We start from the raw sequence: 20,447 nt of genomic DNA, 5'->3' as shown, positions 1-20,447 counted from the left end.
TTCTAAGTTGCCACCTATAACATAAAGTGCTCAGTGAATTTGAACTTTGGATAGTGGTTTAATGCAGAATAAGATGCTTTAGTTTATGGACAAGTAACTTATGAGAAATATTGTTGGGGTTTTTTTTGAAATTGTGTTCTCTGACATGGGTCTGTGAAATGACAAGAAAATAGAACTATGAAGTTGAATAGTGTCTCTTACCTGAGATTCAGAGATACCACAGATCACCGTGGTAAGGGGAAAGCGTTTATTATATCTGCTCTGGAAACTATAACATGGGGTAGAGATACCTAAATTGGGGGTACATGAGGTAGCTGGGTACTAGACGAGAGCAGAACAAACCTCCGTGTGGTTTTTCCTACTTCTTGGCAGAACAAATTAGCCCAGCAAATCCAAAGCATGTGCAGAGATCAGTGAGGGGAATGTCATCGTTCATTTTCTGGTTTGGGATTTTGAACATTCTCCCTGTCTGCAGTCACATTCCCATATTCTTTCAGTTAAGCTTATAAACCCATCTGACCTGGGAAAAATGTGCAAAACAGTAAGAGGATAAAACAGGGTGTTTATCCTCTGCACACTATTTAAAAATCTTTGTTTTTTCAACTTTTGATTGCATTTTCCAGTGAATGAGAAATGTGAAAATGAAAGGAAAAGGTAAAAAAAAAAAATGGGAATAAACACTCCAAAAGAGAAAAAAGGAAGAGCCATTTAGGAAAAGCTGAACTTTATGAAAAATTATCCTGAAGCTAGACAACAATTTTCATTTCAAAATTTCTGTGGAAAACTTTTAAAAAATGCCGGAAAGGATTGAAAACTATTAAGCTGTGGCTGCCGTTTGTGGCTAAGAGGGAGCTGTGACAAAGCTGTCGTCGCAGATCAGAGCACGTTTCATTGCATTATCCTGCAGGTTGTCTTTGAAGCAAGAGGATCTTGGTTAGCAGAAGAGGTGGCCAGCATTGCCCCGTGAACTCGTAGCAAGGCCCTTCATGGGATGCTGAGAACTTTGGTTAAAAATTGTTAAATGTGCCTCAGTTTTGCCAGGTGATGTAAAGATCAGTGGAGCTTTACCTGCCTTCGGATCCACTGAGCAGTGGCAACCCTCTTGGGACAGCAAAAAGGCCAAAATCAAGAGGAGTAAAAGCATTCTAGCGGCTTTGCCCATATTCCTTATGACTCTCAGCACTTGGAAAAGAGAAAGAAAGAGCGTTACGCTCTGTGCACGCCGGGCACAACAAAACACTGGTCGAAACAGCGGTTTGTCACGTGTGTTCAGATATTCGTTAGTGCCCATGCTCAACCCCAAACGAGCGGTTGCTCGCTTGCGTGCTCCCTCCCTTCTGCTCTTGGGTTGGGTCTCCAAGGCACCTCCACCACTGCTACTTGGGAGCTATCAGCGTTCTTATCTTTTTGAGAAACAGCAAAAAGCCTTGAGGTACGCAGTGTAGAGGCTGAAGTGCTGCTCTGTAGGCCTGGAAACCAGGAGTCTTTGGGACTGTGTGGTAAGGAGTTGGAGGACATAATGAATGAGCAGGAAGGCTTCTGGTGGGGTTCCTGGATGAGGACATGCCGACGGAGAAATATCCAAGCATAGCACTGAAGGATAAAATGCCTGCTTCAGCTAACGACCGAGGCTGCGATGTGCAGTTAGTGTATGGATAAACAAGTATGAGAGTTTTTTCATAGGGAAAGTGTAAATGGGTTGACTCCTCCCAGCTCACCTAAGCAACCGCTAAGAAGACCCTAACAGAAGCCTAAAATTTGGCATCGGACTTTCTCCATGGATTGAGAAGAGCAGAACGTTACTGCTCGGGTACCTTCCCCTCCACGCAGGCAGGTGAAATACCACAATGGGTTGTTATTTAAAAAGCAGCTTATTTGATGTATAAACTGTTACCTGCTCAAAAGAGTTGTCTTTCTGCAGTGCCAGTGGGCCCATCACAGCCTGAGCAACGTGCCGTTTGCCCGGTCAAATAAACAGCAGAAAGATCTAACAGTTCTTTGTCAGCAGCAGAACTAATGAGCAAAGAGGGTCGGGGAAGAGCTTGAAGGCTGTCGGGTGCTGATGGGTTTGTGCTGGGTGACTGTGTGGTATTTCTTAAATCAGCAAGTTACAACACCTAAGGTGTAGGAAATCAGAAGTATACGTCTCAGAGGTACACGCCAGGATCATATTTATTTATGTCCTGTTTTCTCAGGACTAGAGCTCTGCTGGATATCTGTGTTAAGAGGAGAGGAAGATTCTCCTGAGAGGGTTTTGATGAGCTCAGAAGACACCCCTCGTAAACCATCTTAATGAACCGTGTGCTGTGTTTGGCCCCTGTGCTTAATGGGATCGATCTGCAGTTTGTGTGAGTGCCCTGAGAATGGTCTGATAGAGTCAGGCAAAGCAAGCGCAGCTGGAATGATAAAAAAGAAAGCGAGATAAGAGAAAAAGAAATAACCTGACAGGGCTAAATAGCAAGGGACAAAGAGATGCCTCAACAAAGCCTAAGGTGGTCTGAAAGTATAAATGGAGAACTGCTGAACTTGTTGAAGGAAAAATAAAGCTAAGACAGGCAGTGTGGTGTGCAGAAGTTCCCCCTCCACGCTCACTGTGCCAGGAAGGAGGTGGTCTGCCGTCAACACTGCCTTCAAATCCTTCCAGCGTGCAGTCCAGGGGGGCCCCATCCAAAATCGCAGTGACAGTTTATTTTATTGTCGCACACCTAAAAGAAAACGCCTATTTTATGGCATGAAAAATAACGATGAGTTGGCCCTGCGTTTCTCTGAACAATGCGCTGCTAGCACAGCTTGTTGGCAAGCACAGCAGAGACGAGCTGGATGAAATCCATGTCCTAAGATCAATTTGTTACTCTGCTTTAGCTGCCGCTGTGGAAACGTTCAACGTGTTTTGTGCAAAGGTGATAGCCTGGTGCCCCTGGTCACAGGCTGTCGTGGGCTGTGCGGCTTGTACTGGTCGTTAGGTGTGTGCGAAGTGAGGGCAGTGGGAGTTCCCGACCCATCGCTGGGGTGATGGTCCTGTGGGAAGAGGTGCTACAAACACAGCGGGGAAGAGGTGACAGCATATAGAAGGTGAAAGATGGTTTTATTTGCCTTTCTCCAACTTAGTAGAGTGCTTTCTGCATTTCTCAAGCCATTTTTAATCTCAGAGTTGGAAAGTGTTTTTGCAATCTTTGTTAATTGCGGAGCTACCCTGCACTTGTGAATGCTTTGATTATTTCTGTCTTGACAGCATATTTCACAAATATGTCCAAAATGAATCTGCCACCTTCATGTGATTCAAAAATTACTTTTTTTTTTCCTGCAAGGTAGGCCTGTGACTCCCTTGGTTGCGCATTTATTTGTCCTGTCTGGGCTGGATTACTCACCTCCTGCGTTCCTCCGTTCTCCCTCATGGTCCGTAACAGCCGAACCTCTGACGGGGTGCAGCAAGGGCTGACCGACAGCCCGAGCATCCTCACTGTGGACCAGGAGCAGAGGGAAGAGCTCCCCTGGGCCTCCCACCCTGGTTTTGGGTCTGCGGTCAGGCCGTGTCAGTGGCACGCACTGAGGTGATGCAGAAGCAAGCTCCCTAACCCTCTTTAGTTGCTCAACGGCTGATTTCCTATTTTTTTCCTATTATTTTTCCTATTATTTCTTATTAGCCTAGGCTAGGGTTATTATCTGATAGTATGGACCCATCGCTCTGCTCCCCCACATCTCAAATTTACACGCCTGTGTAGGTAGTGACAGTTTCCCACCCAAACATAGCGTCTCTGCTTTGAGTAACATTTTTCTCTCTTCTGGGGAGGCAGGGTTGAGTCTAGCTTTCTTCACTCACTTGTGCAGCCCAAACCATATAGAGCAATAATTATTAATTATTGTGTGTGTTTGTTTAGTTTGGAGAACTGCTTCCCAAGAAAAAAAGCATGCATTTTTGGGGTTATAACCCTTCTCTCTGGAGAAAAGCAAAAAGACATGATTATTCCAACTACTTTGAGAACACTGTTGCCAAGAACATAACTTCTGATGGACTCAGCCACCTACAGCTGGTGACAGAGCAGAAGAAAACCAGACCTCAGACCCTTCCAATTACAGGTTGACAGCCTGCCAGTACCTTTTCTTACTGGTCCTTGGCAATATTACAGATAAAGGACCAATAATGGCAAATTTTCCCAATATTCTCCCTTAGTATCCACACTAACAACCAGACAGATCTGCTCATCTGCAGAATCACTGAATTGTCTCGGTTGGAAAAGACCTTGAAGATCATCCAGTCCAACCATCAACCCAACATTAACAGTTCCCAACTCCACCAGATCCCTCAGCGCTGGGTCAGCCCGACTCTTCAACCCCTCCAGGGATGGGGACTCCCCCCCTGCCCTGGGCAGCCCATTCCAACGCCCAACACCCCCTTCTGCAAAGAAATCCTTCCTAAGAGCCAGTCTGACCCTGCCCTGGCGCAGCTTGAGGCCATTCCCTCTTGGCCTGCCGCTGGTTCCTTGGCTCAAGAGACTCATCCCCATCTCTCTGCACCCTCCTTTCAGGGAGTTGGAGAGGGCCAGGAGGTCTCCCCTCAGCCTCCTCTTCTCCACACTAAACCCCCCCAGTTCCCTCAGCCGCTCCCCATCACACCTGTGCTCCAGGCCCTGCACCAGCTCCGTTGCCCTTCTCTGGACACGCTCGAGTCATTCAATGGCCTTTTTGGAGTGAGGGGCCCAAAACTGAACCCAGGAATCGAGGGGCGGCCTCACCAGTGCCGAGTCCAGGGGTAAGATCCCTTCCCTGTCCCTGCTGGCCACGCTAGTGCTGATACAAGCCAGGATGCCATTGGGCACCTGGGCACACTGCTGGCTCGTTATCAATCAATCCCCCCCAGGTCCCTCTCTGACTGGCAGCTCTCCAGCCACTCCTCCCCAAGCCTGTAGCGCTGCTGGGGGTTGTTGTGGCCCAAGTGCAGCACCTGGCATTTGGCCTTAGTGAAACTCCCCCAGTTGGCCTCAGCCCATCGCTCCAGCCTGTCCAGGTCTCTCTGCAGAGCCTCCCTACCCTCGAGCAGATCAACACTCCCACCCAACTCCATGTCATCTGCAAACTGACTGAGGGTGCACTCGATCCCCTCGTCTAGATCATCAATAAAGATGTTCAACCCAGCCCTGGGGGACACCACTCGTGACCGGCCGCCAACTGGATTTAACTCCGTTCACCACAACTCTTTGGGCCCGGCCATCCAGCCAGTTTTTTACCCAGCAAAGCGTGTGCCCATCCAAGCCTCGAAGCCTTGGAAGTGAAGTAATAAAATCCACATGCAAAATAATTCTGCCAGTATTAATATTGGAAATGTAGCTTTTACGTAAGACTGAGTGCAGCCAATGTTGCACAAAATCTGCCATTTCCGTGGTATTTGTAAGGGAAGTGAAGTTACAGAACAGAGCGTGCATTTTTTAGAAGATCTCTCCAACTCCACCTAGTTTAAGTTCAGTGGAACTGACAGACGCAATGAAGGATGAAGCGTTATGATGTGGAAGTTGGTTTTCACAATATTTGAGGGAACAAAGAAGAAAAATGGTAAAAGCAACCAATGAACTGCTCTGAAGAGCTGTGGCTGGCCAGAGCAGAATCTGTGAGGACAATCGTGGGTGAAAATCAAAATAATCTCTGTGCTGCTGAATCAGGAATGATTCTGGGCTTCTAATACTGCTTTAGAGAGACAAATCTACACTTCATATGCTCTACTTTTCAAAGGATACTTAGATGTTTTCTACTTACCCCTCTGCCATTGCATTTTTTCTCCCTACAATCATTGTTGAGAAAAGCTGTGGTGACACCTGTCCTGTTCATACATATCTGCAGAAAAAGGCAGAATTTTATTGGTGAAATGATGAAATGTCAGATACTAGGAAAGGGCACTGAGTGGTGAATAAGGATAAAAGTAGTGAGAAACAGCGGGACAAGTCTTTTCAGTCATTCATTTAATTTCCTGCACGACATTTCGTTCTCCAAACAAGCACTAGGGGAGCATGAAATGATCTCGAGTTCAAGGTTCAAGACAAAGCAAAGGGAAGACCAAAGAAACCCATTAAGGGTTTTGAAATGCACAGAAATCAATTCTACCTCAGGAACTGAGTAATTAAGAGCTGAAAATAATTGAAGGTGGTGCCAGTATCAATAGGACGTACCATATGTGCCTGCTGTGTTCATACCCTTCCCTAGGTACCTGCTGGAGACTGGTGGAGGATTCTGGTCTGGATGGACTCTTGGCATGACCCTGCACAACCATCCTGATCTTTGTACATAAATAAAATGCTGTTTTCCCACATTCTCTCCAGCTCTTGGCAGTTTGTGGCTCAGGAACTCTGGTCTTGTCCTGTCCAGTCCACACCGTGAACAAGAACTTGGAACCACAGAAGATGTTTGCCCAGTGAATAACTTGGAGCATTGTGTCTCCTAGACACAAACACGTGTCCTCTGTGCAGGAGAATGAAGGAGATCTATTTTCAACTTTTTGCCTTGCGAATTTGTTATTTTTGGAATAATGTTTGCTTTTGGTGGTAAGAAACCCATGTCTCCTGAAAGGAGAACTCTACCAAAGCCAGCACTGAGCAGCTCCTTCCCTTTTGGTGGAACTCAGCACTTCTGGTTTTCTTAGGAATATTTTCCCTGCCCTGTAATAGCAGGAAACTCATCCTTTAGTATGTCACCAGCTTGACAGGAATTTGGTCTTCTGTGTGGGTCAAAGGGAAGAAGTGAGTCCTATTCTTGGACCAACACTTCAAATTCTTTTGTATGTACAACAAATAAACTTTGACTTTGGTTAGTGCCTTCAAAAGAAAAGCACAATCTGTTGCCTTTCCCTTCTAATGAAAAAACCCAGCAGCTATTGTGTTAGCCATTTAGTCTGAGGTAAAAAAAACCCCCACAAAACCAATGTTTGCTATTTTTCAGCTGCTAAAGGAGGTTTTAAGGCACTATGGGGTTTATATTAGAGATCAAGAACATCTCCTTTAGGAACAAAATCCTTCCACTTAGTCTCTGTCCTGTACTATTTGTATATCCTCCCAGCTTTCTAAGGGCAACCTTGTTTCTACCGCACGATGTGCCATCTTTCATAGATCCCTCGTCAGGAGTGTCTGGAGCCAGGTGAAAGTCGAGCCCCAGCAGAGCTGATCGTTCTCGGTAGTCTGAACCACGGTCTCACCGTCTTGCCCGACCGGTACTTTTTTAAATGTTAATGCACTGCACTCTTCCACACAGGACGTTCCTGGGAGAGACAAACACACCGCTGCAGCGTTTGTCGAGACGTCTGAGGATGTGGTGAGCCATGGTGCTGGTCCACACCCTTTGGCGTATCTCTCCAGAAGCTGCAGCGACACTTTTGTTTGACTTTTTGACCCCCCCACTTTTCATGTACTTTGCCCGTTTTATATCCTGTATGAGAAACAGTGCTGTTTATGCCAGAAAGAATTGGGTGTAGTTATTCAGAAACTCATCTCTCTGCCCAGAATTGGCCACAGTGAAGCTCAGGTGCTGCTCAGTAGGAAAATAAGAAATAAATTCTGAATTTGCATCCTGGTGTCTCTAGTGACAGCAACGTCCCCCTCTTTGGTGAACTGTCAAAGTGCAAGCATGAAGAAAAGTTAGGTACTAGCAAGCACGTATTTTTGAGTGAATGTTAATATGCATAGGGATAGCAAATCTCCAAGGTCCTGGTAAACAATCTCCTTCCTTTTGGGTGATTGTCCATATCCACACTCAAAAGTGGGTCATTCTCAGCCGGTCCTGCTCTCAAGATGGGACCGCAGAGGAGAGCTTGGAGAGTGATGACTTCAAAGGTTGAGGGACTGCACACCACAACAGTGTCCTATGTAGAGATGCCTTTCACTGACTGATGACTGCTGCAACGACATGGAAAGAATTAACGCTACAGGAGAAAACGGGGTAGAGAACGTTATCAAACTGAAGCCGTTACCAGAGCCCTTGCCTGGTAATGGGATGACCCCTTACTGTGAGAAAGCTGGAAAGTATCATGCACTGAACTTCCGTTAATCCTGGGAGATAAGATTTAAGGCTGTTCTGGACAAAAAAAAGAAGAAAAATGTGTAAGTTCCTTAAAAAAGAAAACTGTCATCACTTAACTTTCGGGGTTGAAAGTAAAGTGCAAGGAGAACCCAGCCTAAAGAAACACTGCCTCAAATTCCTCCCGTTGCCACGTGCTTTTTTTCCCTATTTTGACTGTTAGACAGGTTCTCAGAATGCTCGTCCATCACTCCTTCATCTATAAAAACCACCCAGAAGAGCCTAGCAGAGCCTCCAAGTCATACAAAAAGCTGCGCTCCTTTTCCCAATACCGTTTTTGCTTTTGCCTCTCGTTGTGCCTAATCCCAACAAAAAAAAATCAAGTTGAAAACCCCTTAGAAACATGTATGCCTTGTACAGAAATGCACGAGAGTGACGTCCCAGTCCTGCCTGGCTACTGGCAGGACTGCGACACCAGTAACCACCAGTAACCAGCACTCACTCTTCCAGGCATTTAGTGTAGGACGTCCCGTTCGAGCCGCAGTTCCCACACCAGTCACCTTGAACATTTACTTGCCTGAAGCAGCTCAGCGGGGCGAGGTGGATGGCTGCAGAGCGAGAGAGCAAAAGGAGATGTTCACGGAAAGGCAGGGACCATCCAGATGATTTTTGTGCTTTTTTTCTGACATGAAGATCTAGTCAACCACAGCTTGCATTCGACCTGCCATGTTTTATGGGCATTTTTATTTTGTGTTCACCTATTCTTTTGGTTTTGGTCCTCTTTTGCACCAGACTAGTCAATGTGAGAATGAAGTGGCTAAATGAACAGATTTGCCACCAAGAGATCAACCAATGATCAGAATGGACCATGGTCATTTAAACAGAACAACATGGAGCATAAAATTGGATTAAAAGCCTAAAATCTTTCACCAAACCTATTTTTTCTTTAAGTCTATCTTGCTGTTAGAATCAGTACATCTTACATTTACTGTGAAACCAGAATCACCACCATTATATTCAGTATTAGCAACACTGATTCCTTTTAGATGTCAGAAACAGCTCGGAGATCTGGATTTCGGGAAGGCAGAACCATTTCCAACCCAGGGGACTCCCATTCTTTTCAGAACATCTTTGCATTCACCAAGTGTTGTATAAGAGCACCAGAGCACTGAGGGAGAAGATGGAGAGCCTGTGGTCAATGCAGGACTCCCATCCCTCCCATCAGGTGTTTTTTTAAGTTTTCAAGCATCCAAAATGCTCTCAAAGTAAAAACAGCTGCCAGATGTCCCAGCTGTCCTGCAGAGGTGGCTGGGATTGCTGTTGGCCACGCTGGCACCGTGTAGATGCTCGTGTGACAATTTCTCTGGTGTCCCAGGTTGAAATGATGACAAAAATATTCTGCCTTACCAAAATATTCTGCCTTATCAACATCCTTGCCTTTCCCAGCAATGCCTTACATGAGAAATGCTGCGTCTTCATGTGCAGGAGTTCCCAGAGACTCCAAACTTCTCATAAACGTGGTAGATCATAGAGGAACTGTTGTTTTACTTACAGAAGACTTTTGTATGTTCATAAAGAACCGTCGAGCTCGGGTCATGATGGGTATTAGTGCTGTCACTAACGAGGGAGCGCGGAATAGATCCGCTCTGCCGCAGCTTCAGGACACGTGCGCTGGGGAAGTTTGGTTACTTCCTACGGAACTGAAATAATCTGAAGGAGGAAGTGGGCGGGTATTCAAAAAAATCACGTGCACGCTTCAGGTTTGAACTGGGGGAAATTAAATGCACTAATTATAGATTGCGGTTGCTTTCAAAGGTGTAAAAGTCATCTCAACGACTGTGTCCAGCACATCTTCGTTTCTGTTATGTTTACCCTGAAGTCCATGAAATAAACTCATTGGCTTCCTCCCTGCTTTAAAGGGAAGAGTGGCCTGTAGGCTATTTCCATAAAATATAATTATTTGAAATGATTTTTAAAAGATTTGGCAATACAATATGTAGAATTTGAAAAAAAGGCTTCAATAAATTTTGAGATATATTTTTTTACTATGCAGAAGGTTTCTTTCCCTCCAAATAAAGGAAAAGGCAACAGACAAAACAGAAACAAGGTGCTAGGTCTTAGAAAACAAGTGAAGTAAATGATTAAATGTCTTGCAGTTTGAGATCTAACTCCCATGTCCTAGCAAAAAGGTTTAATTGAAATAGTGAGTTGTAAACCATATAACAATGAATTATTATATCTAAATATTGAGTGGCTTGTATATATAAAAATGAGTAAAAACTAAAAATGAAATTAAAATAATTCAGTTACAGACAACTGTATCAAAACTGGAAATGAGCTGTATGGTCTGTGTGTGTACACGTGTGGAAAAATATAAAAGAGGGCAGTGAAATGGAAAAGTGAATTCTTATATCAATTTACATGACAAATATGTGCTGATTAGTACATGGACTGATTAAACCGTTACATTTTTTTTCCACGAGATATCACCAGGACAAAAGACTTATCAGCATATATATATAAAACTTAGAAGAAAGAGAAGAAAATATTCCTGCTTCCTGCTTATCTCCCCGGAGCAGGTACGTGATCTGAGTGATTAAAACGCAGGACTCGTACAGCAGTAACTGGATATGGTCGTAATGAATGTGACTGACAGCATCCCTGTGACACCACACAGCAAAAACCTGCAGCATCCGGGCCAGGCTGCGGCTGGTCGTCACCTGGCCCGTCCTGGTCCGCATCTCCATCGCGCTGATGATGATCTGCAGCTTCATGGGCTTGTAGACCTGGAAGAGAGCAAGAGTTTGCATCACCCCCCACAGACCGTGGGGCCTGCAGCGACCCCGGGCACCGCGCTCGTCTCCGCGTTGCTCGTGCAAGAACAAATTCCTTGCTCAAGTGGGAAGAGCTGAGCGTGTCGTTTATTTCTGTGAATTGTATTAATTTAATGGAGCTTTCTGTGTAGCTGGTTTTCGAGTGCCTCACGGGTGATGCGCTGGCACCTTGTCGGTGAATTCACACAGAAGCTGCAGAAGATGAAAACTGTTTTGGAGGACTCAAGAAGGAGGTGAAGGAGGGAGACCGTAATGAGCTACCAGAAAGCATTTAATGACAATAATGCATATTCCCAATCAAGTATTTTAAAGGGTTGATTTAAAAATTATCTTTAAACTGACTTCACTCCTATTTGAAGCAATTTTTTAACAGTTGAAGTGGGTTTTATACCGTTGAGGAACACATCGGTTCCTAGTAGAGAAGCTGCAGCCAGGCACAGATTGTTCATCCCTTTCCCAGGGTAGCAGGTTAGAGAGCCAGCCAGCGGAGCAAAGGATGATTGTAATTACCACGTCGTTAAAACTCGCCGTGTTCAGGAGGTTGCTTATGGAAATGAACAGATGTAGCATCCGTGTCTCGCTGGAGTTGTTAACTTTAAACTGAAAGGGGAGAAGGTCTATGTTACAACGCTGAACGCCGAGGATTGCCTCTGCTGTAACGCAACGGCCGCAGCATGGCAGTAATCACAGAATCACAGAATCCTTCAGGTTGGAAAAGCCCCTCGGGATCATCGAGTCCAACCCTCAGCCCGACTCTACAAAGTTCTCCCCTACCCCACATCCCCCCACAGCTCATCCAAACGGCCCTTAAACACACCCAGGGAGGGGGACTCCACCCCCTCCCTGGGCAGCCTATTCCACTCTCTGACCACTCTTGCTGGGAAACATTTGTTCCTCATGCCCAGTCTGAACCTCCCCTGTTGCAGTTTAAAGCCGTTCCCTCTTGTTCTGTCACTAATTCCCTGGGAGAAGAGACCAGCACCAACCTCTCTACAACGTCCTTTCAGGGAGCTGCAGAGAGTGATGAGGTCTCCCCTCACCTTCTCCTCCTCACACTGAACAGTCCCAGCTCCTTCAATCTCTCCTCACAGGATTTATTCTCCAGGCCCTTCCCCAGCTTCGTTGCCCTCCTCTGCACTCGCTCCAGCATCTTGAGATTTCTCTCTGATAATTTTTGATCCTTACCAGCTCTTTGTGATCAGAGCCAGCTCCAAGTATCTGGTGGGCACAGGCAGGATCTGGAGACCAGGAACCTCCTGGAAATGCCACTGCGGTTACTGAGATATGTTCAAGAGCTTTAAAGCTTACACTGCATTGCAAAAAAGCAAAGCGGTGTTACTGAAACTAATCCAGAATTTCCCTTAAGTACAAGAACACAGAGCACTTATGCATTAGGGAAGGTTTAATGAGCGTAATGAGTAATCAGGGCGAGAGCAGAGAGATTCAGAGACAGAACACAGCTGTAGGTGGGGTTTTCTTGGTAGCAGGGGGATTACCTCGCATTGCTCATGTTGAATCACGAGCTGCAGACTTCTGCACGTGCTCAGACCATTTTTTTAATCATTAAATTTGGCACCACAAAAGCTGTGTCAAAGGGAGAATTGGGTGGGGTCAGCATGAGCTGCCTGCATCAAGCAGCTCAGTGCAAGAAACCAGGAGGCTTAAAGAGATAATTGCAGATAAAAACTGGTCCTGAACTGAAATTCTTCAAGCCATATGAGAGCTGCTACAATCAACTCTTAGTTTTGCTTCATTTTACCCAGCACACCTGCGTTCTACAGCAAATGGGAGCGTGTCCACTGATCGACCCAGCCAGTGAGAGGCCCCACGTACTGCACCTGCGATCCAGCAGCCTCTGGAAATAAGGTTTTTAGTGGTTTTTGCTTGTGCCCTTTGCACGTTCATGCATGGGCAGCTCTGTAGTTAAAAGAAAATCTGCCGTAGGTGTGATGCCCTCAGTCCTGGACTGGGTAGAGCTCATTGACTTCTACATTTTATACATCCAGCACATTAATTGCTGGTAGAGATTGGTTAATGGGTCACCTGGGGGGTTGTTCTTCTCCTCTGAGCACGTTATTGTTCAGCGACAGCATCGTCCCATCTCTGACAGGGTGAGCACTCAGTGAGACTGTGAGGGCGTTCAAGATCTGCAGATTTGGTCAAGTAACGAGGAGAAAAAGAAGTTGACCCTACAAAGGTTGGAATGGGCTGCCCAGGGCAGGGGGGGAGTCGCCATCCCTGGAGGGGTTGAAGAGTCGGGCTGACCCAGCGCTGAGGGATCTGGTGGAGTTGGGAACGGTCAGGGTGAGGTTCATGGTTGGACTGGAGGAGCTTCAAGGGCTTTTCCAACCTCGATGATTCTGGGATTCTGTGAAAGCCTGAGTGGTAGCCTTGGTGCTGGCTGAGATAGGAATGTGGAAGACATTTTAGCATTTCTCTCGAGTAGTTCCCAGGCGTTTTGGTGGTAGAAGAGAGGAGGAGGAGTTGCTCTCTCAGAAAGACAACTTTCTAAATGGTTTGGCTGTTGCAGAAATACGCAGGGCTAAAACGATGCTATTGCTTAAGTAATTTTAAGCATGGGGACTCATCTCTCTTCTCTGTTGAACAAATACCACTTTATTATTATTATTATTATAAATTATCCTTTTTCCCTGGCAGGTTCTCAGCAAATTCAGTGAAATTGTAGCAATTTATAAAACTATATTTCCACCATGGGAGCTTATAAGTAATTCGTCCATCTAAATGCTTCATATTATTATCAGGAGGCAGCATCTCTGAATGTCACTCTTTATTTCTTTCACTGAATGCAATCACAGTACGCTGGCATAGGCCAGGCTGTCGCTATAAATAATCCACACTCGTAGGTACAAAAATAACACTTTATCTCAGCTCTTTTGAAAGCAGGAACAGCGATGACAGACGTCCTCACAAGCTCTAAAAGCATTCGCAAATCAAAGCAAATAAACTATTTTTCTAACCAAGGTGTTTCTGAAAACAACCGCATCAGTAATATCCAATATCAAATGATGAAAGAACAATCTAATTTCTTTTGAAAACATGGAAACTATGTTTATGAACAGAAAAGAACCCGCAGATGTGTGCATTTTGACATCACTAAAGCTTTTTTTGTGTGTAATTTAAACAAAATGGGCAGTAGATTTTCTTACTGTAAGGTGAACACCGACTAAAGACACAGAGAGAGCAGTTGTTGATCTTTCTTGCCAAGATATAAAGATGCATTAAATAAGGTCCCAAAGGAGTCAGAGCCAGAACAGAAACTGTTCAACATCTATCCCAGAGCCTGTGGCTAACGCAGCGTGCTGGCAGATTTGTGGACAACTCCATCAGAGAAGCATGATGAACAGACTTGAAAATATTCTGCTGCTCAAAAAGAGCGAAAAAGAAAAGAAGAGCAAACAAATGGGGTGTAGGAGTAGGAGTCATGTCAGTAAGACAGGTGATGTAACCTTTCCCCTTACCCAGTGCTCACAAGACCTCAACACTGCTGGGAGAGACACCCAGCCATGGCCCCAAAGACTTTCCCAAAGGGAAAGGTGGCACAGACAGAGCACTGGAAGATGCTCAGAGATTTCTCTAGAAAAGGGGAATTGCATCCTCAGAATATTTCTGACACACTAATAAGGAAGATTCAAGCCTTGCAGGAGGCTGTCCAGAGGCGTTGTGCAGTCTCCATCCTTGGAGGTCTTCAAGATCCAACTGCGTAAAGGCCTGAGCAACCTGGTTTGACCTCAGAGCTGATCCTGGCGTGGAGGAGGAGGCTGAACCTGAGACCTCCCGAGGTCCCTTCCAACCTGCATCATCCTATGGGATGGAGCTCAAGCCTGATGTCAGTGGGGCTGGTGGCACCCACAGCCCAGGAACACATCCCACCCCCCAAGCCGTGTCCTTCCCAGGCTCTTTGGTGGGGCAGCCCTACAAGAAGAGGGTCGGGAGGGAAGAGCTCTGGATGCAGAGCCCTGGTCCACGAGTCTACAATTCCTTTTCTGGAGTCAGGCAGTAAAATACTGGTTTGTCAATAGATTTTCTACAACAGAAAGTCTGTAATGGTTGAAATCATTGCTTCTATAGCTTCTGATCATGGCTTATTTAGAAACATTATCTAACTGTCTTTGAAAATAATTAATCATCTCAGATTTGTTTATTGAAACCTTCAGCAGCTTTTACCTCTGGAGCTGACATGTCAACTCCTCTCTTTATTGCTGTCTTAAAAAGATTTTTGTTTGCTGCTTCCACTTTCATTTCCACCACCATTTTTAAGACCTGAGTATTTTTTTCAGGGTTTGTGAGATGAACTGGCAAGCGGGAAGGGATCTCAAGAGAGAAGCAAACCCAGGGCAGGATGATCTGCACCTGACAAAGTGCTACCTAACGCTCTTCCAGAAACTAAATGGGGTCTTCATTTCACAGTGTGATGCTTAGGCATGGCTGTGGGTGTGGTTTCCATGCCATGTGATGGTGCATCGCCACTCTACAGAAATCCTGTTTGCTTCCAGACCTACGGGTGCTTTACAGTGCAAAACCCCTGTCCTGCTTTTATGAATGCAAGTTTTCCCTATGATCAGATCACTCCCAGAATTCAACATAACCGGTATGTATACACACGAACGTACAACATCGAGAGGAGCAGATGGGGAATCCTTACTTCGATAAGAAGGATTTTACAACTCCCATTCGCAAATTCTCCGTCGTTGGGCAGATGGTCCTCGTGCTCCTCGGGCACTTGGCACAGTCGGTGCGAGCCGTCTTCCAACGCCCTTCGGTAAATGAGGTGTTGAAACGTCGAGGAGTTCTCCACAGGCTCGGTTTCATACCCCAGATCTCTGATTTGCAAAACTCCACTGCGAATTTTCAAACAGAGAAGTCAGTAAGAGGCGTGAGCTAAATGACTTTTTAAATTATTGAGTAAATACAAAAATAAACAAGGTGCAGGGTGCTCATCATAGTGTGGCTGGAGATGTGGGGCAGCCCTGCACATCTTGCCAACAGGCAGAAGCTCCAGGAGCTCTGGGGTTCAGCACTATTGGGATCAGCCTGTATTTTATGGTTTGGGGTTTTTTTGAAAGGGGGTATATGGAAAGATTTAGCTCTTTCATGCCACTGCTCCTGTGGACAGGGGTCTTGTGGGAAGATACAAGGAACTCACCTAAAAGATCCTATTGGGAAAGAAGTGTTATGCCCAAGGTTTAGAATACATAAGACAGCCTTGAGCGAGCAATTATGCAGCTTTGGGAAAAACTAAAGATGCTCCAGATGAGTGTTATATATTAAATGAAAGCGAGAAGGCAATAAAAACTCTGTGCTGTGGCCATTCCAAGGAGCATCTGTCTTTAAGATCTGTTTATCCCCATGTAGACACTGCATCTGCTAATAGGTTTGCATCCTAAAAAAACTCAATTTAGAGAACTTTTGGGGTGCTTGTTTGAGAAAGAAGGTGCAGGTAGGCCTACCAAATCTCAGTCTCATGCCTGGTCTTATAAGAGAGGCTCAATGGGTCTTAGTTTTGCCAGAGTTTGAGTTATTTAGTCCTAAAATGTTCATAACTACTGGTTTGTGTATCACAATAGGAAAACACTGAGCTGGAAACTGGAAGACTTTGCTAAGACAGTTGTGCTAGTGCATTTATCAAGGTCTTTAATGGGAAAAAAAAAAGTTGATTTCCCACCCTGCGAGTCCCCTGCATCCAGGCTGAGAAGGAAGTTCAGACTTTCTGTGGGAGTCTGACGCCGGTGCAGTGTGTGCAGCTGGATGCTGTAAATCGTGGATGGCTGCGGGGAAGGTTGGACATGAGCCAGCAGTGTGCCCAGGTGGCCAAGAAAGCCAACGGCATCCTGGCTTATATCAGAAATAGTGTGACCAGCAGAAGCAGGGAGGTGATAGTCCCCCTGTGCTCTGCACTGGTGAGGCCACACCTGGAGGGTTGTGTCCAGTTTTGGGCACCTCAATCCGAGAGAGATCTCGAGGGGCTGGAGCGAGTGCAGAGGAGGGCAATGAGGCTGGGGAAGGGCCTGGAGAATAAATCCTGTGAGGAGAGATTGAAGGAGCTGGGACTGTTCAGTGTGAGGAGGAGAAGGTGAGGGGAGACCTCATCACTCTCTGCAGCTCCCTGAAAGGATGTTGTAGAGAGGTTGGTGCTGGTCTCTTCTCCCAGGGAATTAGTGACAGAACAAGAGGGAACGGCTTTAAACTGCAACAGGGGAGGTTCAGACTGGGCATGAGGAAAAAATGTTTCCCAGCAAGAGTGGTCAGAGAGTGGAATAGGCTGCCCAGGGAGGGGGTGGAGTCCCCATCCCTGGGTGTGTTTAAGGGCCGTTTGGATGAGCTGTGGGGGGATGTGGTGTAGGGGAGAACTTTGTAGAGTCGGGCTGAGGGTTGGACTCGATGATCCCAAGAGGCTTTTCCAACCTGAAGGATTCTGTGATTCTGTGAAAGCCAGTGAAAATAATATGAAATATAATTAAACATTTTCAAAGTTAGGACAATCTCTTTTTAAAAAAAGCAGCTCCTGCTCCCCAGGATTGGTATTTCTGCAGAAGATCAAAGGTCTGGGTTTGGTAACGTTGCAGAGGGATAATGTAGGAAGAGGACTGCTGAGCTGTGCATGGTTCATTTACATATCCTCTTCATGTTCAGCGGAGAGGTTACTCTGGCATTCCTTTCCCTGTGACTAATATTATAAAGTAACTAAGTTCTACAGGGAGGACTTCAAGAGGGATGTTGGTGATGGTTATGGGTGACCACCAGTTTAATGCAGCGTTTTGGAAGATTCTGAGTTGCCGGAGATTCTTATGCCCCTACACATTTGCTTTCTGTCTCATGTTCAGAGCTTGCACTATCAGAAATAAATATATCCCAGACATGGAGTGCACCTGAAGAGGAAAGTTTCTCGAGAAATGCTTGTTTAGTTTACTGTCTTTCAAAGTAATTCTTTGAATTGTCTTGGCATGTCCAACCTGCTACCTGCTTACTGGCTGCCATTGTGTGGCCAAAAATTACATTAAAACCTGTTTTCCTGTGAAATATCTGCCCTTAACATCTACACTGGAGATGCTGTAAAATCTGTAGTGCTAAAAAAAAATCACAGCTGTGTTTGAAGATTTGAATTTTAGTAGCAAGATGCAGCAGAAAGCATCACACGCAGAAGTGAGGGTACCTGCTTTAAAAAGGGAGATAAATCCCCATCCCAGTTCATTTGACACTGACCCCCCTGTTCTCCCCTGGGAAGAGCCCTACCTGATCCCAAAGCACGTGCTGAGGGACACGGCGGATCCTGGGGAACCCTCCACAAACCCCTCGTAGTAGCAGTTGTCCTGCAAGGTGCAAACGTGCTTTCAGGAAAAGCTCCCACGCTCAGGTCAAAAAACCCCTCTGCATCAGTAAAGGGACACATAAAACCTCCCCAAATCCATCCTTTACCACTTCAGAAGTGGTATTTCACGTGCAAAAAAAGGGAAGGCATAGAAGATAAGCAGGGAAAAAGCGTGAGCCTGAGAGCTCGTCGCTGGATCATGATGAATTTTCAGAGGGGTGTTTTGTGATTTCTCGATTTTTCTTTTCATTGAGTAAAATAATTTTAAAAACTTTAAAAATATGAAAGGGAAATCAAGTGTGCTGATCAATCTGAAATTGTTTTTCCAGTTTTTATCAGTCTCTGTACAATTTCCTTCCTTTTTTTTTAAACAAATGGCATCAAAATAACAGATTATTTTAGAACCAGAAAGCCATCCCGTGCTTAGATCCACTGGTAAGTTTGAAGGAGCCTGCGAGGAGGAGGAGGGTCATTTAGTTCTGGCTGTCAATGCATCCTTGACAGATGTCTAAACTTACCTGAATATACGGAAACTCGGTTATCAGCTCTCCCTCCAGACTGTACGTGAAAACCGGGATGTCCTTGGCTATCAAATTTCTGAAAAGCAAAGCAGAAATCCTTGGCACGGGCCCATTAATTCCCCGAGATGGCCCTGTGCAAAAAAAATAACAGAGGAAGGAAAACTGGGGAAGAGCCTTACTTTGAGGCTGCGTCGGATGGACAACGTGGTGGTTTCCTTCTGCCGTTATTAAATAGGACACGTCCCCCTGCAACGGCCGAGACACTGATTAAATTCAGAAATTAATCCAACCATGGAAACACTATTTACAGACTGATTTTGGCTGAGAAGCCGGAGCCGTCTTGCTGCCCTGTTCTGCCTTCGGCACCCACCCACAGCCCCCGCAGAGGCCATGGTCTAGACCTGTGTTCGAAAAAGTTTCCCCAAAAGCAAATGACCTCTGTGAAGGCCCCATCCTTCGCCTCCAGCCGCCTGGGTATTGTAACTTCAGAGTAGGTGATTCCTGATGCTCCAGTAAAACCTGAAAGAGATTCTGCATTTAGGGAAAAAAGGGCATTAATCACACCAGGCAATGAAGGATTTCCCACCCCTGCAGTGCCGAAGAAGGATTTTAAGTGAAAGTTTGAAAAATTTGGTGTGTTTAAATTTTGCGAGTCCATCTGTCTTCAATGAGAAGTATAAAGGAGGGGGTTGAGCAGCTCTTCGCTGTTAATGATGGCTTCTAATGAAACTTAGGATGCAAGAAACTCCGGAGAATATTTTTGAAAAAGGGGAAAAATGACATGACTTCTGTAATTACAGGATGCTGAGCCCACATGCATCCCCCTGCTTGCGTCCCAGCCCATGGTCCCCAGCTCGTGTCCCTCCATGCTTGTCCCCATCCTGCATCCCCTGCCCATGTCTCCCAGCCTGCATCTCCCCCCATCCCTACCCTTGCATCCCCCCCCCAGACCCCACCCCCCAGTACCCCAGGCTGCATCCCCCAGCCCGTGTCCCCCCTCTGCCTTCCCCCAAACAAGGTCCCAAGCCAACATCCCCCGCCCGTGTTCCCAGCCTGCACCCCCCATCCCACCTCCCTTCTCCTGTTGTCCCCCATGTCCCTCCTCACATGTCCCCATGCCCACATCCCCCAGCCTGTCCCCCACCCACATCCCCTTGTGCATTCCCCCCAGCCCCATGCCTCCCACATCCCCCTGCCCTCTTCTCATCCCACCTCCTTCCACCCACATCCCCCCCTGTTCCTCCACCCTGCCCTTTGGGGTACCCCCACCCCACTCCATCCCCTCTGTCTCCCTCTCAAGCCATTCCGGGCTACCTCACCTATTCTCCAACTACCACCCATCCTTTCCCATCTCATCTAATCCCATCCCCATCCCATCCCATCCCATCCCATCCCATCCCATCCCATCCCATCCCATCCCATCCCATCCCATCCCATCCCATCCCATCCCATCCCATCCCATCCCTTCTCCAACTGCCCCCAACCTGGGCCTGTTCCAACACCTTCCAGCACCCCGGTCCCACTTCCAACTGCCACCATCCCTCCTCCACCTGCCATCTCCCCCCTCCCCTCCCCTCCCCTCCCCTCCCCTCCCCTCCCCTCCCCTCCCCTCCCCTCCCCTCCCCTCCCCTCCCCTCCCCTCCCCTCCCCTCCCCTCCCCTCCCCTCCCCTCCCCTCCCCTCCCCTCCCCTCCTCTCCCCTCCCCTCCCCTCCCCTCCCCTCCTCTCCCCTCCCCTCCCCTCCCCTCCCCTCCTCTCCTCTCCTCTCCTC

At 46.5% G+C, this 20,447-nt stretch overlaps 1 protein-coding gene across 1 annotated transcript; it reads right to left on the bottom strand.

Moving 5' to 3' along the window:
* Nucleotides 1-664: 664 nt before the first annotated feature.
* Nucleotides 665-20,234, bottom strand: LOC141940034 (disintegrin and metalloproteinase domain-containing protein 20-like). Its single transcript, XM_074860803.1, is given in 19 exon segments — nt 665-994; nt 1,069-1,182; nt 2,593-2,653; nt 2,655-2,705; nt 5,749-5,826; nt 7,057-7,130; nt 7,133-7,202; nt 7,204-7,240; nt 8,498-8,603; nt 10,499-10,781; nt 11,358-11,429; nt 11,812-11,819; nt 12,019-12,085; nt 15,493-15,688; nt 18,081-18,157; nt 18,675-18,753; nt 18,841-18,923; nt 19,114-19,208; nt 20,162-20,234. Coding segments are annotated over 19 exon segments (1,722 nt in total). The 3' UTR covers nt 665-896.
* Between the last annotated feature and the right edge of the window lie 213 nt (nt 20,235-20,447).

This window comes from Strix uralensis, chromosome 2 (genome assembly GCF_047716275.1).
Source record: "Strix uralensis isolate ZFMK-TIS-50842 chromosome 2, bStrUra1, whole genome shotgun sequence".
Taxonomy (NCBI): domain Eukaryota; kingdom Metazoa; phylum Chordata; class Aves; order Strigiformes; family Strigidae; genus Strix; species Strix uralensis.
This window is presented reverse-complemented; position numbering and strand designations above follow the sequence as displayed.